Source organism: Salarias fasciatus, unplaced genomic scaffold, assembly GCF_902148845.1.
Source record: "Salarias fasciatus unplaced genomic scaffold, fSalaFa1.1, whole genome shotgun sequence".
Classification (NCBI taxonomy): Eukaryota; Metazoa; Chordata; class Actinopteri; order Blenniiformes; family Blenniidae; genus Salarias; species Salarias fasciatus.
In genome coordinates, this window is record NW_021941396.1 from 380203 (window position 1) to 405759 (window position 25557).

Sequence of the window (25557 nt, forward strand, 5' to 3'; positions counted from 1 at the left end):
TTTATCATCATCATTTGTGTCTTTTTCAAGCGGATTTTTCCAATCAGTATTAATTTCCACATCTTTATACCATTTGTTATTCTGTTTTAAGTTTTCCAGTGCACTATGAACTTTACTTGTGTTGACATATTGATATTCATAATGTCCTTTGTAGGAGAGTTTCCTTTTTAATTTAACTCGAATCATTAAATCCTGATTTTCTAACCTAGGAAGCACATTAACAGCATTGGTGTTTGATGGAACACAGGTCACAGGACCGTGGACGCCATTTTGTCCTCCCTTGGGTAGAGCTACTAGCTTCATGAAGGGAATATGCGGTGCTATTAAATGCTGTTCTAAAGGGTTTAGTGTATTGAGTTCTTGTGGAATAGGATCTAATTGCAGATTATTAATTACACTTTGATCAGGTACTTTTCCACAAATTATTTTGCTGTTGCAGCCATGACAAATCCACAGTTTGCCAACATGCGTCAACTTTACAGTGCAGTCTGCAGTACATTTATCACCACATTGATGAAGATATGTTAAAGTTATGCATTTATCTGCTACTGCAGCTACTGCCGCTCCCTTCTTTTCATAACGTTCTTTATTACATTCAAGTACCTGATGTTGGAACAATAATTTATGACAGACACAGCAAACATATTTTGGCCCCTGTTTAACCATTTCTCTAAATTGTTCAATAACAAAATCAATATCATGTTTTTTCAGAATGTCATTAAGTCTTTTTTCCTGGTTGCGCTTCTTTATAGACTGGGCATACACTGCGTTAGATTTATACTTTTTAACACCATATTGTTTAACTTGAGCACGATGCCCAGGAGAACTGGCATATTTTGAAATGCTCCCATGTTTAAATTTAGCTCTGACGTGATCATCTGAAGCATATTTTTGTACACCCCTCTGTATTACTTTTGCTCTAAACTGCTCATCTGAAGCGTATTTTTGTACACCTGTCTTTATTACTTTTGCTCTAAACTGCTCATCTGAAGCGTATTTTTGTACACCTGTCTTTATTACTTTTGCTCTAAACTGCTCATCTGAAGCGTATTTCTGTACACCTCTCTGTATTACCTTTGCTCTAAACTGCTCATCTGAAGCGTATTTCTGTACACCTGTCTTTATTACCTTTGCTCTAAACTGCTCATTGGTAGAATATTGATCTTTAATAGCTTTTATAATCTTAACTTTGTGTTCTTCATTTGTAGCATACTTATTAACACTAGCCTGCTGTAGTTTTTGTCTATATGTACTGTCAGTTGAATATCTCTGTTGTACTTTCATTATTTTACATTGCCTAAATTCACTGTTATCAGCATATTTCTTCCTCTCTTCTCTCTTCTGCTTCTTATTACAAGCTTTAGGAGTGGAAATGACATCAGATCTCGACTTTCCATGGTTAGTTTCACCCAAGGTTCTTAAACTAAAACATTTACTAGAGATATCTTTCACACATTCAATGGGTTCATAATGACATTCATTGCAGTGTTTGATATAAATCGCTTTGTTTCTAGCTGCTGCACCACTTGAACCGTACTTTAACCACTTCTGCTCACTATATGTATAAATGTCAACATTAAACAAATTTGCAGCAGCCTGAATTTCAACTTCCGTAGCCCAAGTACCAACATATTTCATGCGCGAATCATTAACATACTGCTGAACAGACGTAAACTGTTCTCTAACAACATTACGGTACACATCAGGATTCTGTTCAACATGCTTCACAACAGCTAAGCGAACAGTTCTATGATGTGACTCGAGACCACTAAAGACATGTGACAGAGATCGAAAGAAACAATTACCATCTCCCTGAATGTCAATGGTAGTACATGGTTGTGGCTGTTCAATATCTAAACAATCAGCAACAACATCCTCACAACTCAAACTGGGCACAATGTCAAGTTTGGTGCAGATTCTCCTTTTGTCGGCTAATGTCAAACACTTAAATGTTACATTGCTGGCATTTGTCTCAGACAGTAAACAAACTGATGATTCATCAATGTCATCAGCCTCTGTCAGTGTTTCAGACTGCTGCTCAGTCTCATCTGATCCTATCCCTGCTTCAGACTGCTGCTCAGTCTCATCTGTCCCTGTTTCAGACTGCTGCTCATGATCTGCTGCCTCTGTCACTGTCTGTGATGATACAACAACAACCTTAACACCAGTGACTTCAAAAGGCTTTACACTATCAGGTGCAGCATTCACATATAGTGAGTGTACAAGGTTGGTGATGTGTGTGTAGACTGCATCCAATGTATCATAGCATGCAACAATGCTAGTGCCATCATGTTGCAAACCACCATCAGCACCACGTGCGTGTGGATCAAACACGGCAAACTGATCCCGTTGCTTAAGAACCGCACAGATATTCTTCTTGATGTTCAACAAACAAGCATCTGCATTAAGCATGGCCCTCTGGAAAGCAACATCTAGAGGCATTACATAATCTTTAACAGCAGGGTGATACTCTTCTACATCAATGTGTCCACTTAATGACTCCATGTATTCCAAACAAAACTTTTTGTCAAGTAACTCATACTCTGTAGGCAGCTCTTTCACCAAAATGTAACCTTTACCTTCTAAAACACTAACCTTGTGCTTGTCCTTCACGTAAGTGTACAAGTCATTACCATTCACCAAAACATTGTCCAGGTCAGTCGTTGTCCAAGTCCAAGCACTTTTTAACACATTAGTCATAACTGCAGTGATACTATTTGTGGCACATTGCTTCCCTTTGTTTTCACCAAAACGTGGATCGCCCTGATTAAAGGACCCACGAATAAAAGACCTGACATGGTCACATTTCACGTGATCCTGGACATCATGGGCGGCATCAGACGAAGTGGGAGTATCATTGTCATCCACGTGGTCCACTGGTGTTCTGTCTGCATCACAGCCCTGATGAATAAAACACACAAACATTTAGGCATTAATTAAAGTAGCTATACAAGAGCTGAAAAACTATATCACAATATGTACACAAATGTGTCAAATGTTGATTATAATATAAACCCAAGAGTTTGTTACAAAGTTCAAACAGTAGGAGAAAATAAGTAGCTTGTGTGACAACACATAGGTTAGCTATATTTATACATATGCTTCCACTGAGTAGAAACAGTTTAAATGTCATTCAATCTAAAGCAAGACAAACCTGCTGCACATCCTCTGCCTGCCGCACAACCTCGACCTGCCGGTCCATGGTTCGCTCCTAAAAGTACAATTATGCCAAGTCACTTAACATGCTGTAGGTAATTTAAAAATTTAAAGGCAGTGTTCAATTAAAGATAATACACGCAAGGAAAAAAGAAACGCAACACTCAGTTTTGGGAATAATTTTATTTCATTTCGTTTTTGAGTCATTTTATTTTTGAGATCCGCCTGTTTTATATGAACCCGACATCCATTTCTAATCCTCAGGCCAACTTTTTTGGCGTTTACACATTTTCGAGTCCAATAATACAATTAAACAATATAGCACCCCCCCCCCCCCCCCGAATCAAAAGTGACAGGAATTGCATCAGTACGGCTTATTGTATTAATTATGAATGGTTCTGACCAACACTGGCCTGTGGTGTGTCCCAATCACATATTACACACACAATCAGTCAAGTGGAACAAAGAAATCTGTTCACCTGTCTTTAAACTAATTTTTTTTTGGAGTGAAATCATGATGCTAATTCATTCTTCCAAATGCGTACCTCTGGCTCAATCAGGCTCTTCTGGGAGGCAACAGCTCTTGGGCGACGTTCCCTCACAGTCTTCTAAAATAAGAGAAAGACAAAAAACATATTGAAATCATTTTTGGAGAATTACTAGTTTAAACTATATGAAACAACATTGCTCGTGATTGATATCATAAAATGTGTAAAATCATCAAGCAGAAAACATCAGATGTTTCAAATTCAAAACATGCAATTTACCTTCTGGTGTGCTGGAACTGGTTTGGAAACAGGAGCAGGAACATCGCCATTGTCCAACACATCCAGGAGTTCTCTGCTGAACCTCACAGGATTTAGCATGATAGAACATTCCTTCAGCACCACGTTCCCCTGACAAGAAGAGACGATGATTAGACAACATGTTACCAAACAAGTACAGTTAAAGTTTTATCAATAAATCACTGTATGTAGTAAAGATGACAAACCTCCTGCTCAACGACCCTCTTTTTAGCAGCACTGGGCCCATCAAGGTCAGCTGGTCTGGTCGTCTGTAATTACAAAGAAAGGATTAATTATGTGAGTCATTTGAATTACTCAAAATACTGTCAACCACACAATTACAGTAAACACCACATTACCTTCCTGGTGTTTTCCAGTGACTGATCAGAAGGAGGTTTGCTGGCCTTCTCCATCACTGTAGCAACACGAACAGGCGATGGGATGGAAGAAGTCTTGGCCACCAGCACAGGTCCTTCCTCCTAAGAAAAATAAATATATGTAAAAAAAAAACCAAAAAAAAAAAACCACACACCATGAAACACCTTTCAGAACTCATATATGCCAACAGTAACTGATGAAATATTAAAAGAAGTCACTGATTAGCATTACTCGACTACTTTTTTCTCAAACAAAAATAAATAAATAAATAAATAAATAAATAAATAAATACATAAAAAGGTAATATTAAATATGTAAAGACGTACCTTTGGATTGATCACCCTCTTCTGGGAGGCAACAGCTCTTGGGCAACATTCCCTCACAGTCTTCTAAAACAAGAAAAAGATAAAAACAACATATCAAAACCATTTTTGGAGAATAACTCAGGTTGATAAGACAACATGTCACTAAACAAGTAAGTTAAAGTTTTATTAATAAATCACTGCATGTAGTAAAGATGATGAACCTCGTGGTCAACCACTCTCTTATTGTCAGAACCAGGCCCATCAAGGTCAGCTGGTCGGGTTGTCTGTAATTACAAAGAAAGGATTAATTATGTGAGTCATTTGAATTACTCAAAATACTGTCAACCACACAATTACAGTAAACACCACATTACCTTCCTGGTGTTTTCCAGTGACTGATCAGAAGGAGGTTTGCTGGCCTTCTCCATCACTGTAGCAACACGAACAGGCGATGGGATGGGAGAAGTCTTGGCCACCAGCACAGGTCCTTCCTCCTAAGAAAAATAAATATATGAAAAAAAACACCATGAAACCTGTAGACCCCTTTCAGAACTCATATATGCCAACAGTAACAGATGAAATATTAAAAGAAGTCACTGATAAGTATTACTCTACTTCTCAAAAAAAAAAAAAAAAAAGAAGGTAATATTGGATATGCAAAGATGTACCTCTGACTCGATCACCCTCTTCTGGGAGGCAACAGTTCTTGGCCGACGTTGTCTCACAGTTTTCTAAAATAAGAGAAAGACAAAAAAACATACTGAAAACATTTTTTGGAGAATTACTCAGTTTAAACTATATGAAACAACACTGCTCGTGATTTATATCATAAAATGTGTAAAATCATCAAGCAGAAAACATCAGATGTTTCAAATTCAAAACATGCAATTTACCTTCTGCTGTGCCGGAAATGGTTTGGAAACAGGAGCAGGAACATTTCCATCTCCCAACACATCCAGGAGTTCTCTGCTGAACCTCACAGGATTTAGCACGACAGAACATTCCTTCAGCACCACGTTCCCCTGACAAGAAGAGACGATTAGACTACATGTTACCAAACAAGTACAGTTAAAGTTTTATCAATAAATCACTGTATGTAGTAAATATGACAAACCTCCTGCTCAACCACTCTCTTTTTAACAGCACTGGGCCCATCAAGGTCTGCTGGTCGCGTCGTCTGTAATTACAAATAAAGGATTAATTATGTGAGTCATTTGAATTACTCAAAATACTGTCAACCACACAATTACAGTAAACGCCACATTACCTTCCTGCGTGGTCTAACGACTGTCCACTCTGAGGGTGTCTCAACCACCTGGGGGAGGTGCTGAGGAACAGGGAGTGACGACCTTGCTGGGACCTCTGGCTCTGGCACTGTCTCATTCAGCTGCAGGTAGGCAGCCGTCCAGAGCAGCTGTGACAGAATGGGCATTCCGTCACTGTCACTGAGGTGAACCTGAGGAACACAATGATAAGATTGGTTGACAACTTTCTGACTGAAAACATGGATCTGCTATTAACTTAATATATCAACAAAAAGGTCAATATGTCAAAACTTCTACTAAATAAATTTTACTTACACCATCACTGCACCACAGTTCTCGGTGGCACGTGGGGAAATGGGAATCAGTGTCCAAGTAGCGGATTCCTTGGAGAATAAATAAAATTATACATTTAGTTTAGATTCAACTTGCAACTTTTTGTGAAGTGTGTACAATCACAATGAATTCTACAAACATTTTTTACTCTGCTTAATTACACATTTTCCTTGATACAATTAAAGTACACATATTTGCCAATACATACCCATCTGTGCTGCAACACGATGGTACTCCTGGCTCAGAAGTTTCTGGTGGTCCATGGTCATGGTCAGGCGCCGGGGGAAATCCAGGACACACACCTGACAAATGTACATTATCATTTTACAGATCATGCAGCCGATGCATTAACACTGTCACTATCAGACATAAAACACATTTTGAACTCAGGAAAATACACTTACATTTGGCCAGCGCTTGCAAATGGAGTACAGGAGCCTCCTGAACTCCTTTGCAGCTTCCTCAATGGTCTGGCTGGCAGTCAAGTCATTGCCAGGAGCCAACAGACAGACTGCCTCTGGGATCTGAGGGAGAACAGCGTGTTCAACCTCAGTCCTCAGCTGCGCTGCTGAGGCCCCCGGCGTTGACATGAAGCCAAAGGACAAGCATCCCTCTGGCATCTGGACGAACCCATCTACCAGTGCACGTAGATGAGAGTCCCCAACAACCAGAATGAACTGGAACAACAGAGAAATCATTTTTTAGAACAACAATCTACAATTACTCATCACAAAGATAATGACTGAGTAAATATTACAACAATATTTACCTTTTTGTCTGGGGAGTGAGCTGGTACAACCAACTTATGGCTCTTGTCTGTGAACGGTGAAGTTGGCCAGCTCAGAACCGGATGGCGGTACCCTGTACCACGGACTGTATAGGAAACATACACAATGCTAAAATAAGACTCACTTTATCTTTTAAAAGTAGCAATTGTGAATTAAGTGCAAAGTAGTTCACACCAAAGCAACTGACACTTTACAATATGAACTTAACAAGTAATGACTTACGTGCTTTAAAGGTGGTACTGCCAAATCGCACTTCCGGATCCTGGCGGCGCCCAGTGAGCCTCAGCTTCGCAGCTTCAGACCGTCTGTAACCTTTGCCCCTGGGCATCTAAGAGTGAAGAGAACAGAAATACACTTAATGTCAGCATAAACACATTAAAACACACAAATACAACTGATGAAAATGATTTATTACTTTATCCAACATTAGGGTAATCTTGTGAAAACAGAAAATATCCTTGTATTCATTACTGTGCAACTGTCTAATACACAGAATGTTGTAATAAAGTACAAAACTATAAAACATGAACACGCCATATCATCAGCACATGGCTATTATAACACCCTAAAATCATTGTGTTTTCTGCATTAAAATCTGATCTCTTACACAGCTGCATTTGTGCTGTATTCACCAAAATTCACAAAATGATTGGGGTTTAACTTCACAGTGTGTTAGGGAAAAACAAACTACACATTTTTAATGCAAAGCTCATGTCATTTTAGGAGCACTCCACAATGACACAACTACACACTCAATTAACGCTGAAGCAGGCCCACCTAACCCTCAGCAGCACTTTCAGAGTTTTAAGTATGAATAAAAAACGTGTAAAAAATATTACCAACAGTGCAGCTACAACCTATATACTATTGTGACAATTGAACTATAGACGACATGTAGTATTTTTAAGGTGCAAACGTGGAATCGTGCTAACAGAAGACACTATGAGTGACAGAGTAGAGAGCAGAGAGCTCACAATGATAGCATTCTCACACACACACACACACACACACACACACACACACACACACACACACACACACACACACACACACACACACACTATTACTCTGACCAGAAAACAGTCCCAGTCTCAAACACCAATAACACAAACGCTTAGTTATTACACTAAAACAGATGTTGAGCCCTCCAGTAATGCATGGATCATTTGCTACCCAGCTGCGCAGAAAAAAAATGTAAATATGCAACTATTGGCTGTGCAGTGCGCAGGGTATTTTATTTTGTAACATTACTGGCACACCGTTGGTCACTTCCGGTTGTGCTTATGTGCAGGGTCTGACTGTTTAAATAAAAAAAAAAACCTAACAGTTGTGTTCACAGCGATCTCTAAAAACGGGAACAATCTCAAAAAACTAACTGCATCTTTAACAATAAATTATTTCACCCCTTCAGGACACTTTCCATTTAGTGAAAAATTATTAAAAAACAATCATTACTTGGTTTGTGCATGACAACCACACGGGGAAAAGCGGAATGCTTGAAATAATCTCAACTTAAATTATAATAACTGACAATAAAGTACTGATTTTATCAAATTCGTGGTCGGAAGCACACAGAAATGCACCACAAAATGTAGAAACATTCTCACACAAAGGCGTAATCATTACATTACTTTACGAATGTCGGACCTTCTACAATTCCAGAAACACCTGGACACGAGGTGACCAGTTACCAACTAGTTAGCTTAGCTCGATTTCTGGAAGTCAATAGGAATCAAAGCTGGACTGAGGAGTATGAGTATTCCTTTAATGAGTCCGTATTTTAAAAAAATCAAGGTATTTACTCACCCTTTCTCGAAGGAAGGTCCCAAAGAATAGCAAGAGGCGGAGAGACAAAAGGAGAGGGGCAGAGAATGACGACTTTCCAGCCGGAACAAATCGTCAAAAAAGAAGAGGATAAACGGAAAAATCGCCACAAAAAGCAAGGGAATAAACGAATATTCTGTCCAGAAAATTCGTTATCCAATGGTAGCTGGTATCCGTTTGTGTGAGGATAAGGCAATAAAAAGAGAATACGAACGAGCAATGCAACGGACGAGCCGATCAGCGTTGCGGGTTTTTTTCAAATTTTTGGGGGGAATTCCGGTGACAAAGCCGGAAGTGACGCCTCACTGTGCGCACCTTCTTCCAAAACAGACATGGGGAGGTCAGCATTAACCATCGTCTGAAAGCTAAAATAAGTAAAGTTATTGGCAAAATACCAAGTATTGAACAATTAAGCAAGAACAAGGCTCTGGCTTGGTGCCTTCCGAACAGGAAAGGACGTTTTCGCATGGCTTTGCCTTTAAAGAACACATTTCGATAAGGTATTTGTTTTGAAGCGCTGATTGGCTGAAATGCGCTGTCAGTCAAAACAGTAGTGCTGCGTTCAATGAACGAGTTGATCGTTTGAACGGCTTTTTTTTAAAAAAAAAATCAATGACAAGAGCCAGTTCACAGCTGTCTGACAGCCGTTTCTATGAGAAATTATCCACGGTTCCTTCACGTGTCTTCTGTGTGCTTTATGAGTCCAGCTGTCACCGCTGCCTTCATGTGAACGACTGGGTTTCAGTTTTCCGCAGCTCGCTCCAGTCAATGAACGCAGCAGCTATCTAGCGGAAGAGTAGTGTCTCGAAACCGGAGAGGAGACGGTGTTTTAGAATAACTGGTTTCCCTACTAATTTGCGACTGGGTTTCTTAAACGTTCCATGTTGATGGTAGATGTTACAAACCAAACCAAAAGCCAGGTCAAACCTTTTATGACTTTGTTTTCTACATCTATTGCCAGTTGCAGCAGAAGCAGGAAGTGCTAAAGGAAGTCTTTCACCAGGTAACAAGGAAATCAGTTAATCTGAAACACCGCACTGAAGCTATATCAGCGGTTTTATGGAAAAAGCACACTCACACACATACACAGTGTGCGAACTATACCGCGGCTGTCAGGGGGCGGTGTTTAAGTCATAGCACCCCCACGCTTCAATAGTGAGGACAAGTACTGCAGCCAGGACGGCATCTTTATTTAAATGAAGTAGTCATGCGCAAATTGGCCAAATTCTGCACTTGATCCATGATGATGATAATACAAGAATAACAACAAAAAATCAATCAAGGAAATACATGGGGGAAACAGCATTTTGCCAATATTTAGGGCCCCTCCCAAAATTTCACAAATCATGTTTTCAGGGGGGTTTATGTCTCATTAAGGGGGTATGAGACCCCCTGGTCCACCCTGCGCGCCCGCGCACACACACACACACACACACACACACACACACACATACACCATAAAATACTGATGGCAAACTGAAGCTTTCTGAAGCAACAAAGCTTTCAACAAATTGTTTCGAAAATAGGTTCATTACTCTGAGCTTTTCAGAGCCCCACAAGGACCCCTGGTGGTGAAATCAAGGAAAGCATTTCATGTGTCAGAGCTTACAAATTATGTATGTATGTATGTTATGCATGAGCGAATAATTAAATTTTGTTTACAACTATTGAATGATTTGTCCACATCACAAAAACATAATAAAGAATAGTAAATTGGCAACTCTGTAACAACGTGCGTGCTTCTAATCAGTGCTTGTGCTTGTGGACAGACCCCAGATTCACAACAGAACAGGACAGCAGAAGTTCACCACAAAGACGACAAGCTTGGGGTGAACATGAGCTGACATTTAACATTCACCAACAAGGCCCGAGTCACACCCACCATATGTAGTGCAACTCTGATGAACTTTCATGTCACTTGATATCTGTTTATTATGCCCTCTTTAACCAATTTTGACCAAAGTTTACACATTTCAGACAGAAGTGAATTGAGTTCAGTATTGAGAACTCTGATGTTTTAACCATACATGCTTTGAAAAGAGTAAATTACTCAGATATCATGCCGTTTCTGTCATCTTTCAGACAGTCTGACATTATAAACACAATACAGTTGAGGTCAGAGTGTTACATGCACTTGTAAAGAATATAATGTCATGGCTCTCTTGACTTTCCAGTCATTTCTACAACTCTGATTTTCCTCTGACAGAGTGATGTACTCTATACACAACTTCACCCCTTCCTGAACTTCAGGATTTTCCTTGTTTCCTGTCTTTCATGATAGGAAAAGCTGATTAATGCAGGTGTGTCTGACCTCTGTAACAACTTCAGACACACCTGTATTAATCAGCTCATCCTGTCACGAAAGACAGGAAACAAGGAGCCTCCTGAAGTTCAGGAAGTGGTTGAGTTGTGAAAAGAGCCTATTGGATCACATACTTTTTTTTGTCACAAAAAGATTCATGAAGTTGTTCATTTGCAATCTCTCAGTTCACACAGACAAAGCCTGCTTTCACCACAGACACTGCTCACAAACAATAAACTCCACCATGTGGCGACTGTTGGTTACTACACCTTTATTGGTTATACCCCTAACATGAACTATGCCTGTTTATTCCCCTTTTTTTTAGTGATTTAGTAGCAGAAGTGGGCGTGCACTATGTCCCATGATGCCACTGTGCTGAGGGAACATGTCGATATTAAGTTTAAGAGGATGTGATTTAACATGTAAAAATTACTCAAAATGCGTTTTCATGAGTTATAGTGCCACCTAGTGGCCAATGTTCACCAAAATGGGCTGATAGACCCACAGTCACATGGCAACCAGGCATCTCAAGTCTGGTGGTGTTAGCATTTATTATGACCAAGATCTGTGAAGCCGTGTTTTCAGCTAGCTAGCTGGCATATGTTAGTCAAGCCCACGATGCGTACATTTCGACGTAGCAAAATTCTTTTGATAACTTTAGGTCAGACCCTACTGAAGACTTTATCTGCTGCTTTTCATGCAGATCGGACAAAGCCCCTAGACGGAGTTCGGAAAAGTATGTTTTTTGGTTTTTGCTATCTAGCGAAAACAACTAAAGACATAAATGGGCGTGGCCTAGCCCAAATGATTCAGTTCTACTCAGGGAATTAGAGCACGTAAGTTTTTGGAATGTGCGACATATGGCGTGGGAGTTATAGCCCAAAACGCGTTTGCATGGCTTATAGCGCCACCTAGTGGATGATGAAATTGATTTTTAGCGTAGTGGGTTGCGTCAAGGTTCTGAACCTTCCCACCCAATTGCAATTCCCTCCCATGTACGGTTGGGGCTGCAGTTGGACACCATTAATAGGCCACGCCCACTTTGACCAATCAAGATTAACTTCAAGATATTACCTCAGGAGTGAATTAGGATCATACCTACCAAGTTTAGTAAGCATCGGTCATGCCGTTTAGGAGATATAAATTTCCCATCTTTACAGCGCCACCTAGTGGCCAGTGCTCGCGGTATTGGGTTAATCCACCCACAGTCACATGGCAACCAAGGATCTCAAGTTTGGTGGCGTTTGCATTTATTATGACCAAGATCTGTGAAACTTTGTGTTTAGCTAGCTAGCTACTAAAGTTTAGTCAAAAACAGTTTCCGCATATTTTAACGTAGCAAAATTCTTTTGATAACTTAAGGTCAGACCCTTCTGAAGACTTTATGTGCTGCTTTTCACGCGGATCGGACAAAGCCCCTAGACGGAGTTCGCAAAAGTATGTTTTTCAGTTTTTGCGATCTAGCGAAAAAAAATTATAGGCGGAAATGGGCGTGGCCTAGCCCACGTGATTCAGCTCTACTCAGGGAATCTGAGGATATACGTTTTTTGAGTGTGCGACACACGGGGTGGGAGTTACAGACCAAAACGCGTTTATGTGGCCTATAGCGCCACCTAGTGGTGGACTCATTTGATTTTTTGCGTATGCCGTCGGACCATGGTTTGGGACCAAGCCACCAAATTGCACCACCCTCCCATGTACGGTTTGGGCTGCAGCGGGACTTTTACATACGGAAAAATAAAAAAAAAAAAAAAAAAAATAAAAATCCTTTCAATTACAATAGGGTTCCCAGCACAGCTGGCTGGGAACGCGTATGCGATGCATACGCGCTCCCTGGCCATCCGTGGCTTGGCCCCCTAATAACTAGAACTGCAAGCAGTGCTCATAGGGGGCCAAGCCTCCGGCGCGACTCGGACCCCGGACTCAGCGGAGCCCTCAGAAGCTCGCCACGAGGGACCCCGGGCTCGGGGCGTGCGTCGGGACAGGAGCTGACGTCTAACCCCCACCAGCAAGGCCCACGTCACGCTCACCATACGCAGTGCAACTCTGATCAACTTTCACGTCACTTGATGTCTCTGTTTACTGCCCCCGCCTTTTCGCCAATTTTGACCAAAGTTAACACACAGCCACTGGCTGAATAAGACAGAAGTGAATTGAGTTCAGTGTTGAGAACTCTGTTTTAACCATACATGCTTTGAAAAGAGTAAATTACTCAGATATCATGCCGTTTCCGTTCGTCTTTCAGACAGTATGACATTGTAAACACAATACAGTTGAGGTCAGAGTGTTACATGCACTTGTAAAGAATATAATGTCATGGCTCTCTTGACTTTCCAGTCATTTCTACAACTCTGATTTTGCTCTGATAGAGTGATGTACTCTATACACAACTTCACCCCTTCCTGAACTTAAGGATTTTCCTTGTTTCCTGTCTTTCATGATAGGAAAAGCTGATTAATGCAGGTGTGTCTGACCTCTGTAACAACTTCAGACACACCTGTATTAATCAGCTCATCCTATCACGAAAGACAGGAAACAAGGAGCCTCCTGAAGTTCAGGAAGTGTTTGAGTTGTGAATAGAGCCTATTGGACCAAATACTTCTTTGTCACAAAAAGATTCATGAAGTTGTTCATTTGCAATCTCTCAGTTCACACAGAGAAAGCCTGCTTTCACCACAGACACTGCTCACAAACAATAAACTCCACCATGTGGCGACTGTTGGTTACTACACCTTTACTGGTTATACCCCTAAATGAACTATGCCTGTTTATTCCCCTTTTTTTAGTGATTTAGTAGCAGAAGTGGGCATGGCCTATGTCCCATGATGCCACTGTGCTAATGGAACATGTCGACATCAAGTTTAAGAAGATGTGATTTGAAAGGTAAAAATTACGGGTCAAAATGCGTTTTCATGAGTTATAGCGCCACCTAGTGGCCAATGTTCACCAAAATGGGCTGATAGACCCACAGTCATATGACAACCAAGCATCTCAAGTCTGGTGGTGTTAGCATTTATTATGACCAAGATCTGTGAAGCCTTGTGTTTAGCTAGCTAGCTGGTAAAGTTTAGTCAAGCCCACATTACGCATATTTTGTCGTAGCAAAATTCTTTTGATAACGTAAGGTCAGACCCTACTGAAGACTTTATCTGCTGCTTTTCATGCAGATCGGACAAAGCCCCCAGACGGAGTTCGGAAAAGTATGTTTTTTGGTTTTTGCTATCTCGCGAAAACAACTAAAGACATAAATGGGCGTGGCCTAGCCCAAATGATTCAGTTCTACTCAGGGAATTAGAAGATGTAAGTTTTTGGAATGTGCGACATATGGCGTGGGAGTTATAGCCCAAAACGCATATTCATGAGTTATGGCGCCACCTAGTGCCCAATGTTCACCAAAATGGGCTTATAGACTCACAGTCACATGGCAACCAAGCATCTCAAGTCTGGTGGTGTTAGCATTTATTATGACCAAGATCTGTGAAGCCGTGTGTTTAGCTAGCTAGCTGGCATATGTTAGTCAAGCCCACGATGCGTACATTTCGACGTAGCAAAATTCTTTTGATAACTTTAGGTCAGACCCTACTGAAGACTTTATCTGCTGCTTTTCATGCAGATCGGACAAAGCCCCTAGACGGAGTTCGGAAAAGTATGTTTTTTGGTTTTTGCTATCTAGCGAAAACAACTAAAGACATAAATGGGCGTGGCCTAGCCCAAATGATTCAGTTCTACTCAGGGAATTAGAGCACGTAAGTTTTTGGAATGTGCGACATATGGCGTGGGAGTTATAGCCCAAAACGCGTTTGCATGGCTTATAGCGCCACCTAGTGGACGATGAAATTGATTTTTAGCGTAGTGGGTTGCGTCAAGGTTCTGAACCTTCCCACTCAATTGCAATGCCCTCCCATGTACGGTTGGGGCTGCAGTTGGACACCATTAATAGGCCACGCCCACTTTGACCAATCAAGATTAACTTCAAGATATTACCTCAGGAGTGAATTAGGATCATACCTACCAAGTTTAGTAAGCATCGGTCATGCCGTTTAGGAGATATAAATTTCCCATCTTTACAGCGCCACCTAGTGGCCAGTGCTCGCGGTATTGGGTTAATCCACCCACAGTCACATGGCAACCCAGGATCTTAAGTTTGGTGGCGTTTGCATTTATTATGACCAAGATCTGTGAAACTTTGTGTTTAGCTAGCTAGCTACTAAAGTGTAGTCAAAAACAGTTTCCGCATATTTTAACGTAGCAAAATTCTTTTGATAACTTAAGGTCAGACCCTTCTGAAGACTTTATGTGCTGCTTTTCACGCGGATCGGACAAAGCCCCTAGACGGAGTTCGCAAAAGTATGTTTTTCAGTTTTTGCGATCTAGCGAAAAAAAATTATAGGCGGAAATGGGCGTGGCCTAGCCCACCTGATTCAGCTCTACTCAGGGAATCTGAGGATATAAGTTTTTTGAGTGTGCGACACACGGGGTGGGAGTTACAGACCAAAACACGTTTATGTGGCCTATAGCGCCACCTAGTGGTGGACTCATTTGATTTTTTGCGTATGCCGTCGGACCATGGTTTGGGACCAAGCCACCAAATTGCACCGCCCTCCCATGTACGGTTTGGGCTGCAGCGGGACTTTTACATACGGAAAAATAAAAAAAAAAAAAATAAAAATCCTTTCAATTACAATAGGGTTCCCAGCACAGCTGGCTGGGAACGCGTATGCGATGCATACGCGCTCCCTGGCCATCCGTGGCTTGGCCCCCTAATAATAATAAAAATCCGACCAAATACAATAGGGTTCCCAGCCTGGCTGGCCTGGGAACGCGTATGCGATGCATACGCGCTCCCTGGCCATCCGTGGCTTGGCCCCCTAATAAAAACCGCGCCATCAAACAGTATGCACCACACACGCATGCACGCATGCACACACTCTCCCATTACTTTGCACAGAACAGAGGAGATGCATCTTTTATGACACTGACAAGCTGGAAACCTGCCTTTGAGGTAAATTATCAACAGATCCAGCCAGGGGCGTAGCTCGGATGTATTCCACATGGGTTTTCATGCGGGAGTTGCCGAGCGAAGGGGGGGGGGGGGGGGGGGGGGGTTGGCGAGCGTGTCCGAGCAATGCCGAGTGGTGCCGAACGCTGCGGTGCTCACGCAGAGCGGCGGAGCGCCCAGCTGATTCAATTGACCCCTCCCCCTGGTGTGCAGCCACGCCCATCTCGGCGCAAGCGCAGCAGACTGGTCAGACACCCTCTTCTGTGCCTGTCGAAAACACGAATACGCGGTTTACGAATTTTCCGCCCTGCCATCAAAATATGGCCGAAAGATTTTTGCACCTGATGACAGAGTGGAGTTTCTTACTGATAATCAGTTGAGCAAAAACACACTCAAACCTTATTGTTCCTTATCATTACTGAACTTTGCACAAATTAAATGTATTTTCTCAATGGGCTCTGACAGTAGGACAACAGAACACCGTCTCTGCGTAATGTGCCACATTTCTCCACCAACTGTGTGCAACTGCACAGCATTTAGCTGTAGTTTTACTCAATCCCTGTTTCTCTTCAGTCTGCCAGCACTAGAAGAGCTCTCTGCCAGCCTCCACTAGTGGTGAGACATCAGGGTAAAAACACAAAGACGGAGGAACCCTGATGATGAAGAACCTCAAGGGGAAAACATGAACCACATGAGGCAATTTGAGTTTGGGAGCTTTTATTGAGGCTGGAACTCAGAAAACGTGGAACATGTTTAGTTGGCAGCAATAGTCTGATCCATCCAAGAACGCAGTTCGGTGACACGAGCGTACACGCCGGGCATCGTGGGAGTGCAGGTTCCACTGCCCCAAGACACAATACCCACCAGGGTCCAGGCTCCAGCCTTCTGGCAGACCAGAGGGCCACCGGAGTCACCCTGAAAAACCAACGGGAGACAAGACGTGAGTGCCACCAGTCAAGGTCTAGTGGAAGACCAAGAGAGGACAAACAAATGAGACAAACGCAAGACAAGAGGTCCATCAAAGGACGCATGAGAAACCACCCATGGAAAAACAAGGGACCAATGGAAGAGCAACAACACTTCTGTGCAGGACCAACAACGGCTCCACAAAAGTCCAACAATCCATTGATAATCCTTTAGGAGTGTAGCATAATTGCACTACCGCGAGGGCGCAGCGTTTCCATCTGTCTCTGTTCTGAGCTGAAAAGGAATCTCCACAGCTCCAGGTATCTTTGACCAATCAGAAGAGCCCATGAGGCTCTAACCGTGATTGGTCGAGGGGCGTTCATCGCACGTTCTTGTGGGAGGGGCTCAACTTCCGTAAGGGCGTGATGTCAGAGAAAACAGGACAGGATTGGCTGTGCTGGGTTTCAAATCACCATCTTAGATGGGTCAAACCGCCATCTTGCTTAGGTAAACCTAAGCAAGATGGCGGAGATGCCAAATCCTGCCTACAGCATCTTTAAATCCAGAAGCCAATTTTTGTTTAGGTATAGAGGTGTCAAAGTTTGGAACAGTTGGTACCGCATTGTCAAAAATTGTAGGTCTCTATCCATCTTCAAAAGTCAGTCAAGAGAGCATCTAATCCAAAAGTGTAGCCAAGAGAGCTCTGTACTTCAGCTTTTCTCTTGACTGCTAATTTGTATTTTTTAGTTTATTTTCAGTGTTGCCTATATTTGATCAGCAAAATGTTCATTTTCATGAGCATGTCCCTATAAGGTCAACAGCAATTTTCTTTTCTTTTGTCTTTTTTCTTCTTTCTTTCTTTTATGTTTTGCATGAAAGTTTAAGATGCTTTTTGTCGTGTTTTGTATTTTATTTTATTTTTTCATTCTAACGATATCTGTATAATTTTATTAGGTGGGGGCTCTTCAAAAGCCTTTTGGCTTGCTCGCTCCTCCCTGCACTGTTTCTTTTAATTTGCACTTGTCTATGTGGTATATTTTATTGTATGTGCTAGATAAACTAAACTAAACTAAACTAAACTAAACTAAACTAAACTAAACTAAACCAGGAGGGAGGAGACCAGACTCAGTAGGCCAATAGGAAGGTGAGATACTGGAGGTGTGGAGACAGGCATCACTGACAGGGACGGATGGTGGGACAGGGAAGACACAGGGACTTTAAGGAGGAGCAGGAGGAGACGGAGGAACCTGATGATGAAGAACCTCAAGGGGAAAACATGAACCACATGAGGCAATTTGAGTTTGGGAGCTTTTATTGAGGCTGGAACTCAGAAAACGTGGAACATGTTTAGTTGGCAGCAATAGTCTGATCCATCCAAGAACGCAGTTCGGTGACACGAGCGTACACGCCGGGCATCGTGGGAGTGCAGGTTCCACTGCCCCAAGACACAATACCCACCAGGGTCCAGGCTCCAGCCTTCTGGCAGACCAGAGGGCCACCGGAGTCACCCTGAAAAACCAACGGGAGACAAGACGTGAGTGCCACCAGTCAAGGTCTAGTGGAAGACCAAGAGAGGACAAACAAATGAGACAAACGCAAGACAAGAGGTCCATCAAAGGACGCATGAGAAACCACCCATGGAAAAACAAGGGACCAATGGAAGAGCAACAACACTTCTGTGCAGGACCAACAACGGCTCCACAAAAGTCCAACAATGGACCAAGAAAGGATGAAGGTCTGGCAGGTGTGGGGAACACACACCATGCAGGAAGAAGCTCCAGAAGCACCAGCACAGATCATCAGGTTGGAGATCTTGCTGCCCCAGTAACGACGGCACTGCTCATTGGTCAGCAGAGGGAGGGAGGCCTGCTGCAGAAGGGCCGGCGTGTCGGGGGCTGTGACACACACAGTACAGCCAGAGAGACAGCGTTTGTTAAACAGGACATGTCACTCAGTGTGTGAAGGATGAAGTGTTGTGTGGCTGGACGGAGCTGAAAGTGTCTCACCGTTGTGTCTGGTCAGACCCCAGCCAGAGGTCACACACTTCATGCCTCCAGGGAAGTCGTCTCCGGTCTCGGCCACACACACAGGGGACACGCGCATGTTGATGGTGGCGGGAGTCGCCAGCTTGATGAGCAGGATGTCGTTGTTGATGGTGTAGCCGTTGTAGCGGGGGTGTTTGAACACCTGGCGCACACAGACTTTGTGAGGACGGATGTAGGGACGGAGGAAGCCATGATGTCTCGATGTCAAATGTCCCTCACCTTGCCAACTTTCATCACCTGGATGTCCTCAGCATTGGAAGAGCGGTCGTGCTCTCCAAGGATCACTCGGTGAGACGTCCTGTCCACAGGTCAGCGGAAACACACTTCAGTCTGAGACGCTAAACGCTGTCTCCTGATTGGTGACTTTCAGTCTTGTCCAGCCTCCCTGTGCACTGAGCAGGTCCAGAGGATGGCTATGTTTGATCGACCTCGGCTTCCCTCCCCCTCCCCCACTCTGCTATTGCCCCCCAGATGGGCGCCTGTCAAAATGGCTGCGGGGCAAAAGAATTTCCCCTCTGGGGATTAATAAGGTACATCCGACTCTGAACTCTGAACCATGACTCTACAAGACCTCCAGCAGATGAGTTCCAGCTGAGCAGCCTCCTGGATGAGGCTGTTTAGTGCCACGGTGCAGGACAAAGCCTGATCCAAACAGCTGGGTTCTTGTTGTCTCTGAACTCAGTCAGAGGACGAGGCCTCTGACTTCATTTGACTTTACTGTCTTGACTGACCCTGTTTCTCAGCGCCTTCATTTCTATGTGTTGCTGCAGCACAGCAGGGGGCTGAAGTGGAGGTCACGGTGTAGTGTGTGTCTGATTTACCTGACGTTGCAGTGAGCAGCCGTCACAACCCAGTTCTCGTTGATGAGGGAGCCGCCGCAGAAGTGGAAGCCAGTGTAATCCTGAAAGGGCAGCCACAGTCAGGGTTCTGCACACCAGTGCTTGTGTATGAATGTGTGTGTGTTTGTGCTCACCTGCAGAGACACCTGCCAAGGCCAGGAGTGAGGCACAGCCTCCTCGCCGTTGACGATACGAGAGTACCCAGTGACGACAGGAGGAATGGCGGGAGTGCCGCAACCTGGACATGTTGGAATGTGGAGAGTCCCGACTCAATGTTCTGCCACGATTCAATCAGAAAACTTTAAAGAGACCTAAGAAGTCAGCGTGGTGGATGTGGCGCTGTCTCACCGTAGGCGGCGCCAACAAAGGCAAGGCAGGACAAGATCCAGAGGAAGGCCATGGCTCGATCATGGTAGAAGTGTGTGAGCTGGGAGCTTTTATAGCCACCAGCTTTGATATGATTGGACAGACATGGAAGGATGTCTTATCAGAGAACGGTGGGAAAATGGACAGCAGGAGTCAAACCGTGGACCAACTCAAACACATTTCCACAGTAGGCCAACACAGCAGTTCTTCTCTTTTGCCAGTGATCACAGTTTATCAGTGAACAACTTCTAAATCAAAGATGTCAGAGTGACGCTGCCCTAACGTGCTCACAGTTTGGAGACAATCTTTGATTCTCTTGAGGCATTCTAAAGTGCAGGAGTAGAACCAAACCCTCAGGTAGAACCACGGCCGTATGAAGGGTGAAGACAGAGAAAGACCCACACACACACACACACACACATATATATATATATACATATATATATATATATATATATACATACATATATATATATATATATATATATATATATATATATATATATATATATATATATATATATATATATATACATATGAGGGCTGTCAAATGATTAAAATTTTCAATCAGATTAATCACAGCTTACAAATTAATCATGATTAATCACAAATAATTGCAATGTCTAACTATGTCTGAAATATCCCCTTTTTTCCTGTACTGCATCAACAAAAAAAACGACAGGACATGATTATACATATTTAACACGTGATGTGTTTTATATTTAAGGCTCCAAATAAAATAAATTTTCAAAAAACTAAAACATGCACACCATAATGTGTGTGTGAGCAGCGCTCCCTCTGCAGTCCCTCTAAAGTTGGCTTTTGGCAGGAGTTACATTTTTAGGTCTGTAACAAATGTAGCACCACAAGAAAAGTAAAATGAAGAGATACTACACTTTTTCTTGCACAATTAAACAGGTGATTCTAGCCAGTGTTCCTTTTTGTGGGGAAAACAGAAAACTGCTTCAACATTTTTTTAATCAAACAAGTAGAATCCATGGTGCCAGCTGGCTTCTCTCCCTCCATACTGCTTTCTTCTCCTGTTTTGATAAATGAATTGACTCCAGGCCTCCTCTGCCTCCTGTCTGCTGCCCGTCCAGCTTCACATGTCCACGTGGGTGCGCGTTGGTCCGCGTGACGTAAAAATCGTCATGAATTCCTGTCCGCTAGTTTCCACGCAGACCGATCCGCGGACGTCCGCGCAGCAGACCAAACATGACGGTAAAAGTGAAAGTAGACGGAGCTCCAGCCTGATGGCTCCACTTAAAGACATGGAAAGAGTGAAAAACTGGTGGAAAGAGAGAGAGACTGTCTGGAGGGAGGAGGAGGTCTGCAGACAGAAGTGAAAGTAAACTAATCGCTCCAGCGCCGCCTCCGCGATTCAGAAACAGAAAAAAAAGGCTAAATAAACTTTAATACTTAATGATAATGTACTGACAGTGTATGTGCTTAATTTTCTCTAAATAATCCGTAATAAAGGAACAGATAAACAGTCTGTAGTGCCGAAAGAGCTTCTCGATCAGCCGAGGCTGAGGTGAGGCTTCTTCTTCTTCTTCTTCGGTTGCAGGCAGCTTGCATTCCACGCGGGTGCACTACTGCCACCCGCTGGTAGAGGTGAGGCTTGTCATGATGCGCATGCGTTAAACTGCGTTAAAAATTTTAATGAGATTGATTACATAAATTAATTAATCAATAATCAATATTAATAAATTAATATCAATTAACGCGTTATTTTTGACAGCCCTAATATATATATGTATATATATATATATATATATATATACATATATACATGTATACTGTTTTTTTCAAAGTAGCAGTGTGGTGCTGTTGGATTCATTCGACTGCTCCATGTGCTGTGTTGTGACTTTTGTCAATTTCTAATGTTTAATTTCAATCTTTCAAATTCAGGTGTTCAAACAGTTTTGGTCATTTTTCTGATAATCCTACATCAGATGTGGACAGTGGACAGTTTAAATCCCAATCTCTCATCTTAAAATATTTGAATGCAATCAAGAGGTTTTCTTTCTAATGAGCTGATGTTTGTTTCATGAGTATTTGTCAAAATCTAAACCTCTGATTGGTTGTAGCCCAGCCAGAAACATGCAAACTAATCCTGTTTTTTACACTGACTGAATGAATGCTTGAAAATGAAGAATGTTACAAGGAGAATCAGAGCAGCAGATTGTTCAAAGTGTTTCATTGAAACTGATCAGTCCAACATGGTTCCTCAAGCACTTTCCATACAGTAAACTGCAGCTCAGAGTTCTTTCCATGTGAACACAGAGGTCCTCTCTTCACCCACACACCTCTTTATTCACAGCTGACTCTGCAGTATCATGAGCTGATTTCACAAGTTGCAATGCACACATGTTGAACGTACTGATAAAGGGTGCCAATGGGAAAGTCAGCCTTTCAGCCAGGTGGCCTTTCGCTCTGCAGACACGTACATTAGTTCTGATGTTCATCTTATAACTTGCAGACCAGTGTTTAATGGGCTCTGTACTGTCTCTGATTCAGTGAAGCCTGGTAAAAGTGGCCTATAAAAAAACTGTGTTCTCGCCACCCCGGCGGTATTGTGTCTGTCTCCTTCAAGCTCGGGTCCTCTACCAGAGTCCTGGGAGCTGGAGGGTTCTGCAGGGTCTACCAGAGTCCTGGGAGCTGGAGGGTTCTGCAGGATCTACCAGACGCCTGGGAGATGGAGGGTTCTGCAGGGTCTACCAGAGTCCTGCGAGCTGGAGGGTTCTGCAGGATCTACCAGAGTCCTGGGAGCTGGAGGGTTCTGCAGGATCTACCAGAGTCCTGGGAGCTGGAGGGTTCTGCAGGGTCTACCAGAGTCCTGGGAGCTGGAGGGTTCTGCAGGGTCTACCAGAGTCCTGGGAGCTGGAGGGTTCTGCAGGGTCTACCAGAGTCCTGGGAGATGGAGGGTTCTGCAGGGTCTACCAGACGCCTGGGAGCTGGAGGGTTCTGCAGGGTGTACCAGAGTCCTGGGAGCTGGAGGGTTCTGCAGGGTTTACCAGAGGCCTGGGAGCTGGAGGGTTCTACAGGATCTACCAGAGTCCTGGGAGCTGGAGGGTTCTACAGGGTCTACCAGAGGCCTGGGAGCTGGAGGGTTCTGCAGGGTCTACCAGAGGCCTGGGAGCTGGAGGGTTCTGCAGGATCTACCAGACGCCTGGGAGCTGGAGGATTCTGCAGGATCTACCAGAGGCCTGGGAGCTGGAGGGTTCTGCAGGATCTACCAGACGCCTGGGAGCTGGAGGGTTCTGCAGGATCTACCAGAGGCCTGGGAGCTGGAGGGTTCTGCAGGGTCTACCAGAGTCCTGGGAGCTGGAGGGTTCTGCAGGGTTTACCAGAGGCCTGGGAGCTGGAGGGTTCTACAGGATCTACCAGAGTCCTGGGAGCTGGAGGGTTCTACAGGGTCTACCAGAGGCCTGGGAGCTGGAGGGTTCTGCAGGGTCTACCAGAGGCCTGGGAGCTGGAGGGTTCTGCAGGGTCTACCAGAGTCCTGGGAGCTGGAGGGTTCTACAGGGTCTACCAGAGGCCTGGGAGCTGGAGGGTTCTGCAGGGTCTACCAGAGGCCTGGGAGCTGGAGGGTTCTGCAGGGTCTACCAGAGTCCTGGGAGCTGGAGGGTTCTACAGGGTCTACCAGAGTCCTGGGAGCTGGAGGGTTCTGCAGGGTCTACCAGAGTCCTGGGAGCTGGAGGGTTCTGCAGGGTCTACCAGAGGCCTGGGAGCTGGAGGGTTCTGCAGGGTCTACCAGAGTCCTGGGAGCTGGAGGGTTCTGCAGGGTCTACCAGAGTCCTGGGAGCTGGAGGGTTCTGCAGGGTCTACCAGAGTCCTGGGAGCTGGAGGGTCTACAGGGTCTACCAGAGTCCTGGGAGCTTGAGGGGTCTGCAGGATCTTAGCTGGTCCTAGGATTGTGCTCTTCTGAACAGAGCTCTCAGATGTTGTTCCTGGTCTCTGCTGGAGCCATCCTCCCAGCTTGGGGGTTCCTGCTCCCAGTGTCCCGATCACTCCTGGTATCACTGTTGCCTTCACGCCCCACACTCTCTCTCTCTCTCTCTCTCTCTCTCTCTCTCTCTCTCTCTCTCTCTCTCTCTCTCAGTCCTTGGTGCTTCTCCAGCTCCTCTGCTCCTTCTTCCTGATGTTCCATCTCTTGGGATTGCTCCATCTATCACCACAGCTGTCTCCTGCTGTTCATCCTCCACCACTATGTCTGGTTGATTGGTCGTCACCTGCTGGTCAGTCTGGATCTGGAAGTCCCACAGGATCTTGGCTCGATTGTTCTGGACCACCTTTGGAGGTGTCTCCCATCTGGACCCTGGGACCTCCAGTCCATACTCGGTACACATGTTCCTGTACACGATGCCCGCTACCTGGTTGTACCGTTCCATGTCTGCCTTGCCTGCCAGCATCTGACCCCCTGCTGTGATGGTCTGTACTGTCTCTGGGCCTTCTTTGCACAGTCTGTACCTGGGGTCTGGTTTGGTGTGGTAGATCCCGGCCTCTACTGGTCTTGTGTTTAGGGCCTGTTCTTGTGCAGCCATGATTAGTTCAACCCAGTTCAACCCAGCTTTCATTCAGAAAGCTCTTCTCAGCCACTACATTTTGGATGTTTCAGCCATACTCGTATACGATCATCAGTCGCTTTTTCACATTATAGAGTCTTATGGATCACTTTTAAAACGCACTGGCGAACATCACTGGGACAGTCCTCCGCGTCTCCTGGCGTCTGTCCCGGCGTTTCTGCAGAGAGCACCGTGCGCCGCGCCCCGGAGGAGACGCCCCAAACGACGGGGTAAACGAGCCGGCCTGCTTGCGCGAGCTGGAGCTCACCTGCGTTTGGCTCCTGCTCCTGGTCCCGGATCCTGCTGCCCCGGGCTTCACCCTCCCGACCTGCCTTTGAAGGTGCGCGCTGTGCGTCGGCTGCAGCCGGTTGTGGGAGACCCCGCCGCCGCGGATCAGCTGCTCCCTGGAACCACTTTAACTGGAAGCCGCCGCTGGAACCGTGGACGTGGTGTATGCTACAACAACCTCCGGCCGCTGAGAAGAGCCGACCCGGCGGATAAACAGGACGCTTGTCTCCGCGTGGCTCTCTTCAATGTGAGATCCATCGCTAACAAGACGTTCATTCTGCACGATTTTATCTCATCGAGAAAATTGGATTTACTGCTTTTAACTGAGACGTGGCTTCAGAGTGGTGAGTTTATGCCATTTTCTGAACTTTTGCCCCCTGACTTCAGCTCTCCTGAGCCTCAGGTAGAGG

General features: G+C 44.3%; 3 protein-coding genes and 1 long non-coding RNA gene across 4 annotated transcripts; all 4 read right to left on the reverse strand.

Moving 5' to 3' along the window:
* Positions 1-2384: 2384 nt before the first annotated feature.
* On the reverse strand, positions 2385-5779 carry LOC115385633 (uncharacterized). The gene is made up of 13 exons (XM_030087703.1): positions 5739-5779; positions 5518-5646; positions 5293-5355; positions 4999-5118; positions 4846-4908; positions 4646-4708; positions 4301-4420; positions 4148-4210; positions 3924-4052; positions 3702-3764; positions 3173-3211; positions 2446-2901; positions 2385-2399 (listed from the first exon to the last, which is right to left on the reverse strand). Exons 4-13 carry the CDS (start codon positions 5050-5052, stop codon positions 2385-2387), a joined length of 1065 nt encoding a protein of 354 aa, XP_029943563.1. The 5' UTR covers positions 5053-5118; positions 5293-5355; positions 5518-5646; positions 5739-5779.
* Positions 5780-5787: 8 nt separating this feature from the next.
* On the reverse strand, positions 5788-6273 carry LOC115385641 (uncharacterized). Its single transcript, XR_003931158.1, has 3 exons — positions 6205-6273; positions 5892-6080; positions 5788-5801 (listed from the first exon to the last, which is right to left on the reverse strand). It is a non-coding gene; the product is annotated as an uncharacterized LOC115385641 (long non-coding RNA).
* A 128-nt stretch (positions 6274-6401) lies between these two features.
* Positions 6402-7338, reverse strand: LOC115385634 (uncharacterized). The gene is made up of 4 exons (XM_030087704.1): positions 7233-7338; positions 6992-7095; positions 6627-6899; positions 6402-6524 (listed from the first exon to the last, which is right to left on the reverse strand). Exons 1-4 carry the CDS (start codon positions 7336-7338, stop codon positions 6402-6404), a joined length of 606 nt encoding a protein of 201 aa, XP_029943564.1.
* An 11050-nt stretch (positions 7339-18388) lies between these two features.
* Positions 18389-20331, reverse strand: LOC115385640 (chymotrypsin A-like). The gene is made up of 7 exons (XM_030087708.1): positions 20274-20331; positions 20060-20163; positions 19908-19987; positions 19306-19384; positions 19048-19228; positions 18803-18936; positions 18389-18550 (listed from the first exon to the last, which is right to left on the reverse strand). Exons 1-7 carry the CDS (start codon positions 20323-20325, stop codon positions 18389-18391), a joined length of 792 nt encoding a protein of 263 aa, XP_029943568.1. The 5' UTR covers positions 20326-20331.
* Between the last annotated feature and the right edge of the window lie 5226 nt (positions 20332-25557).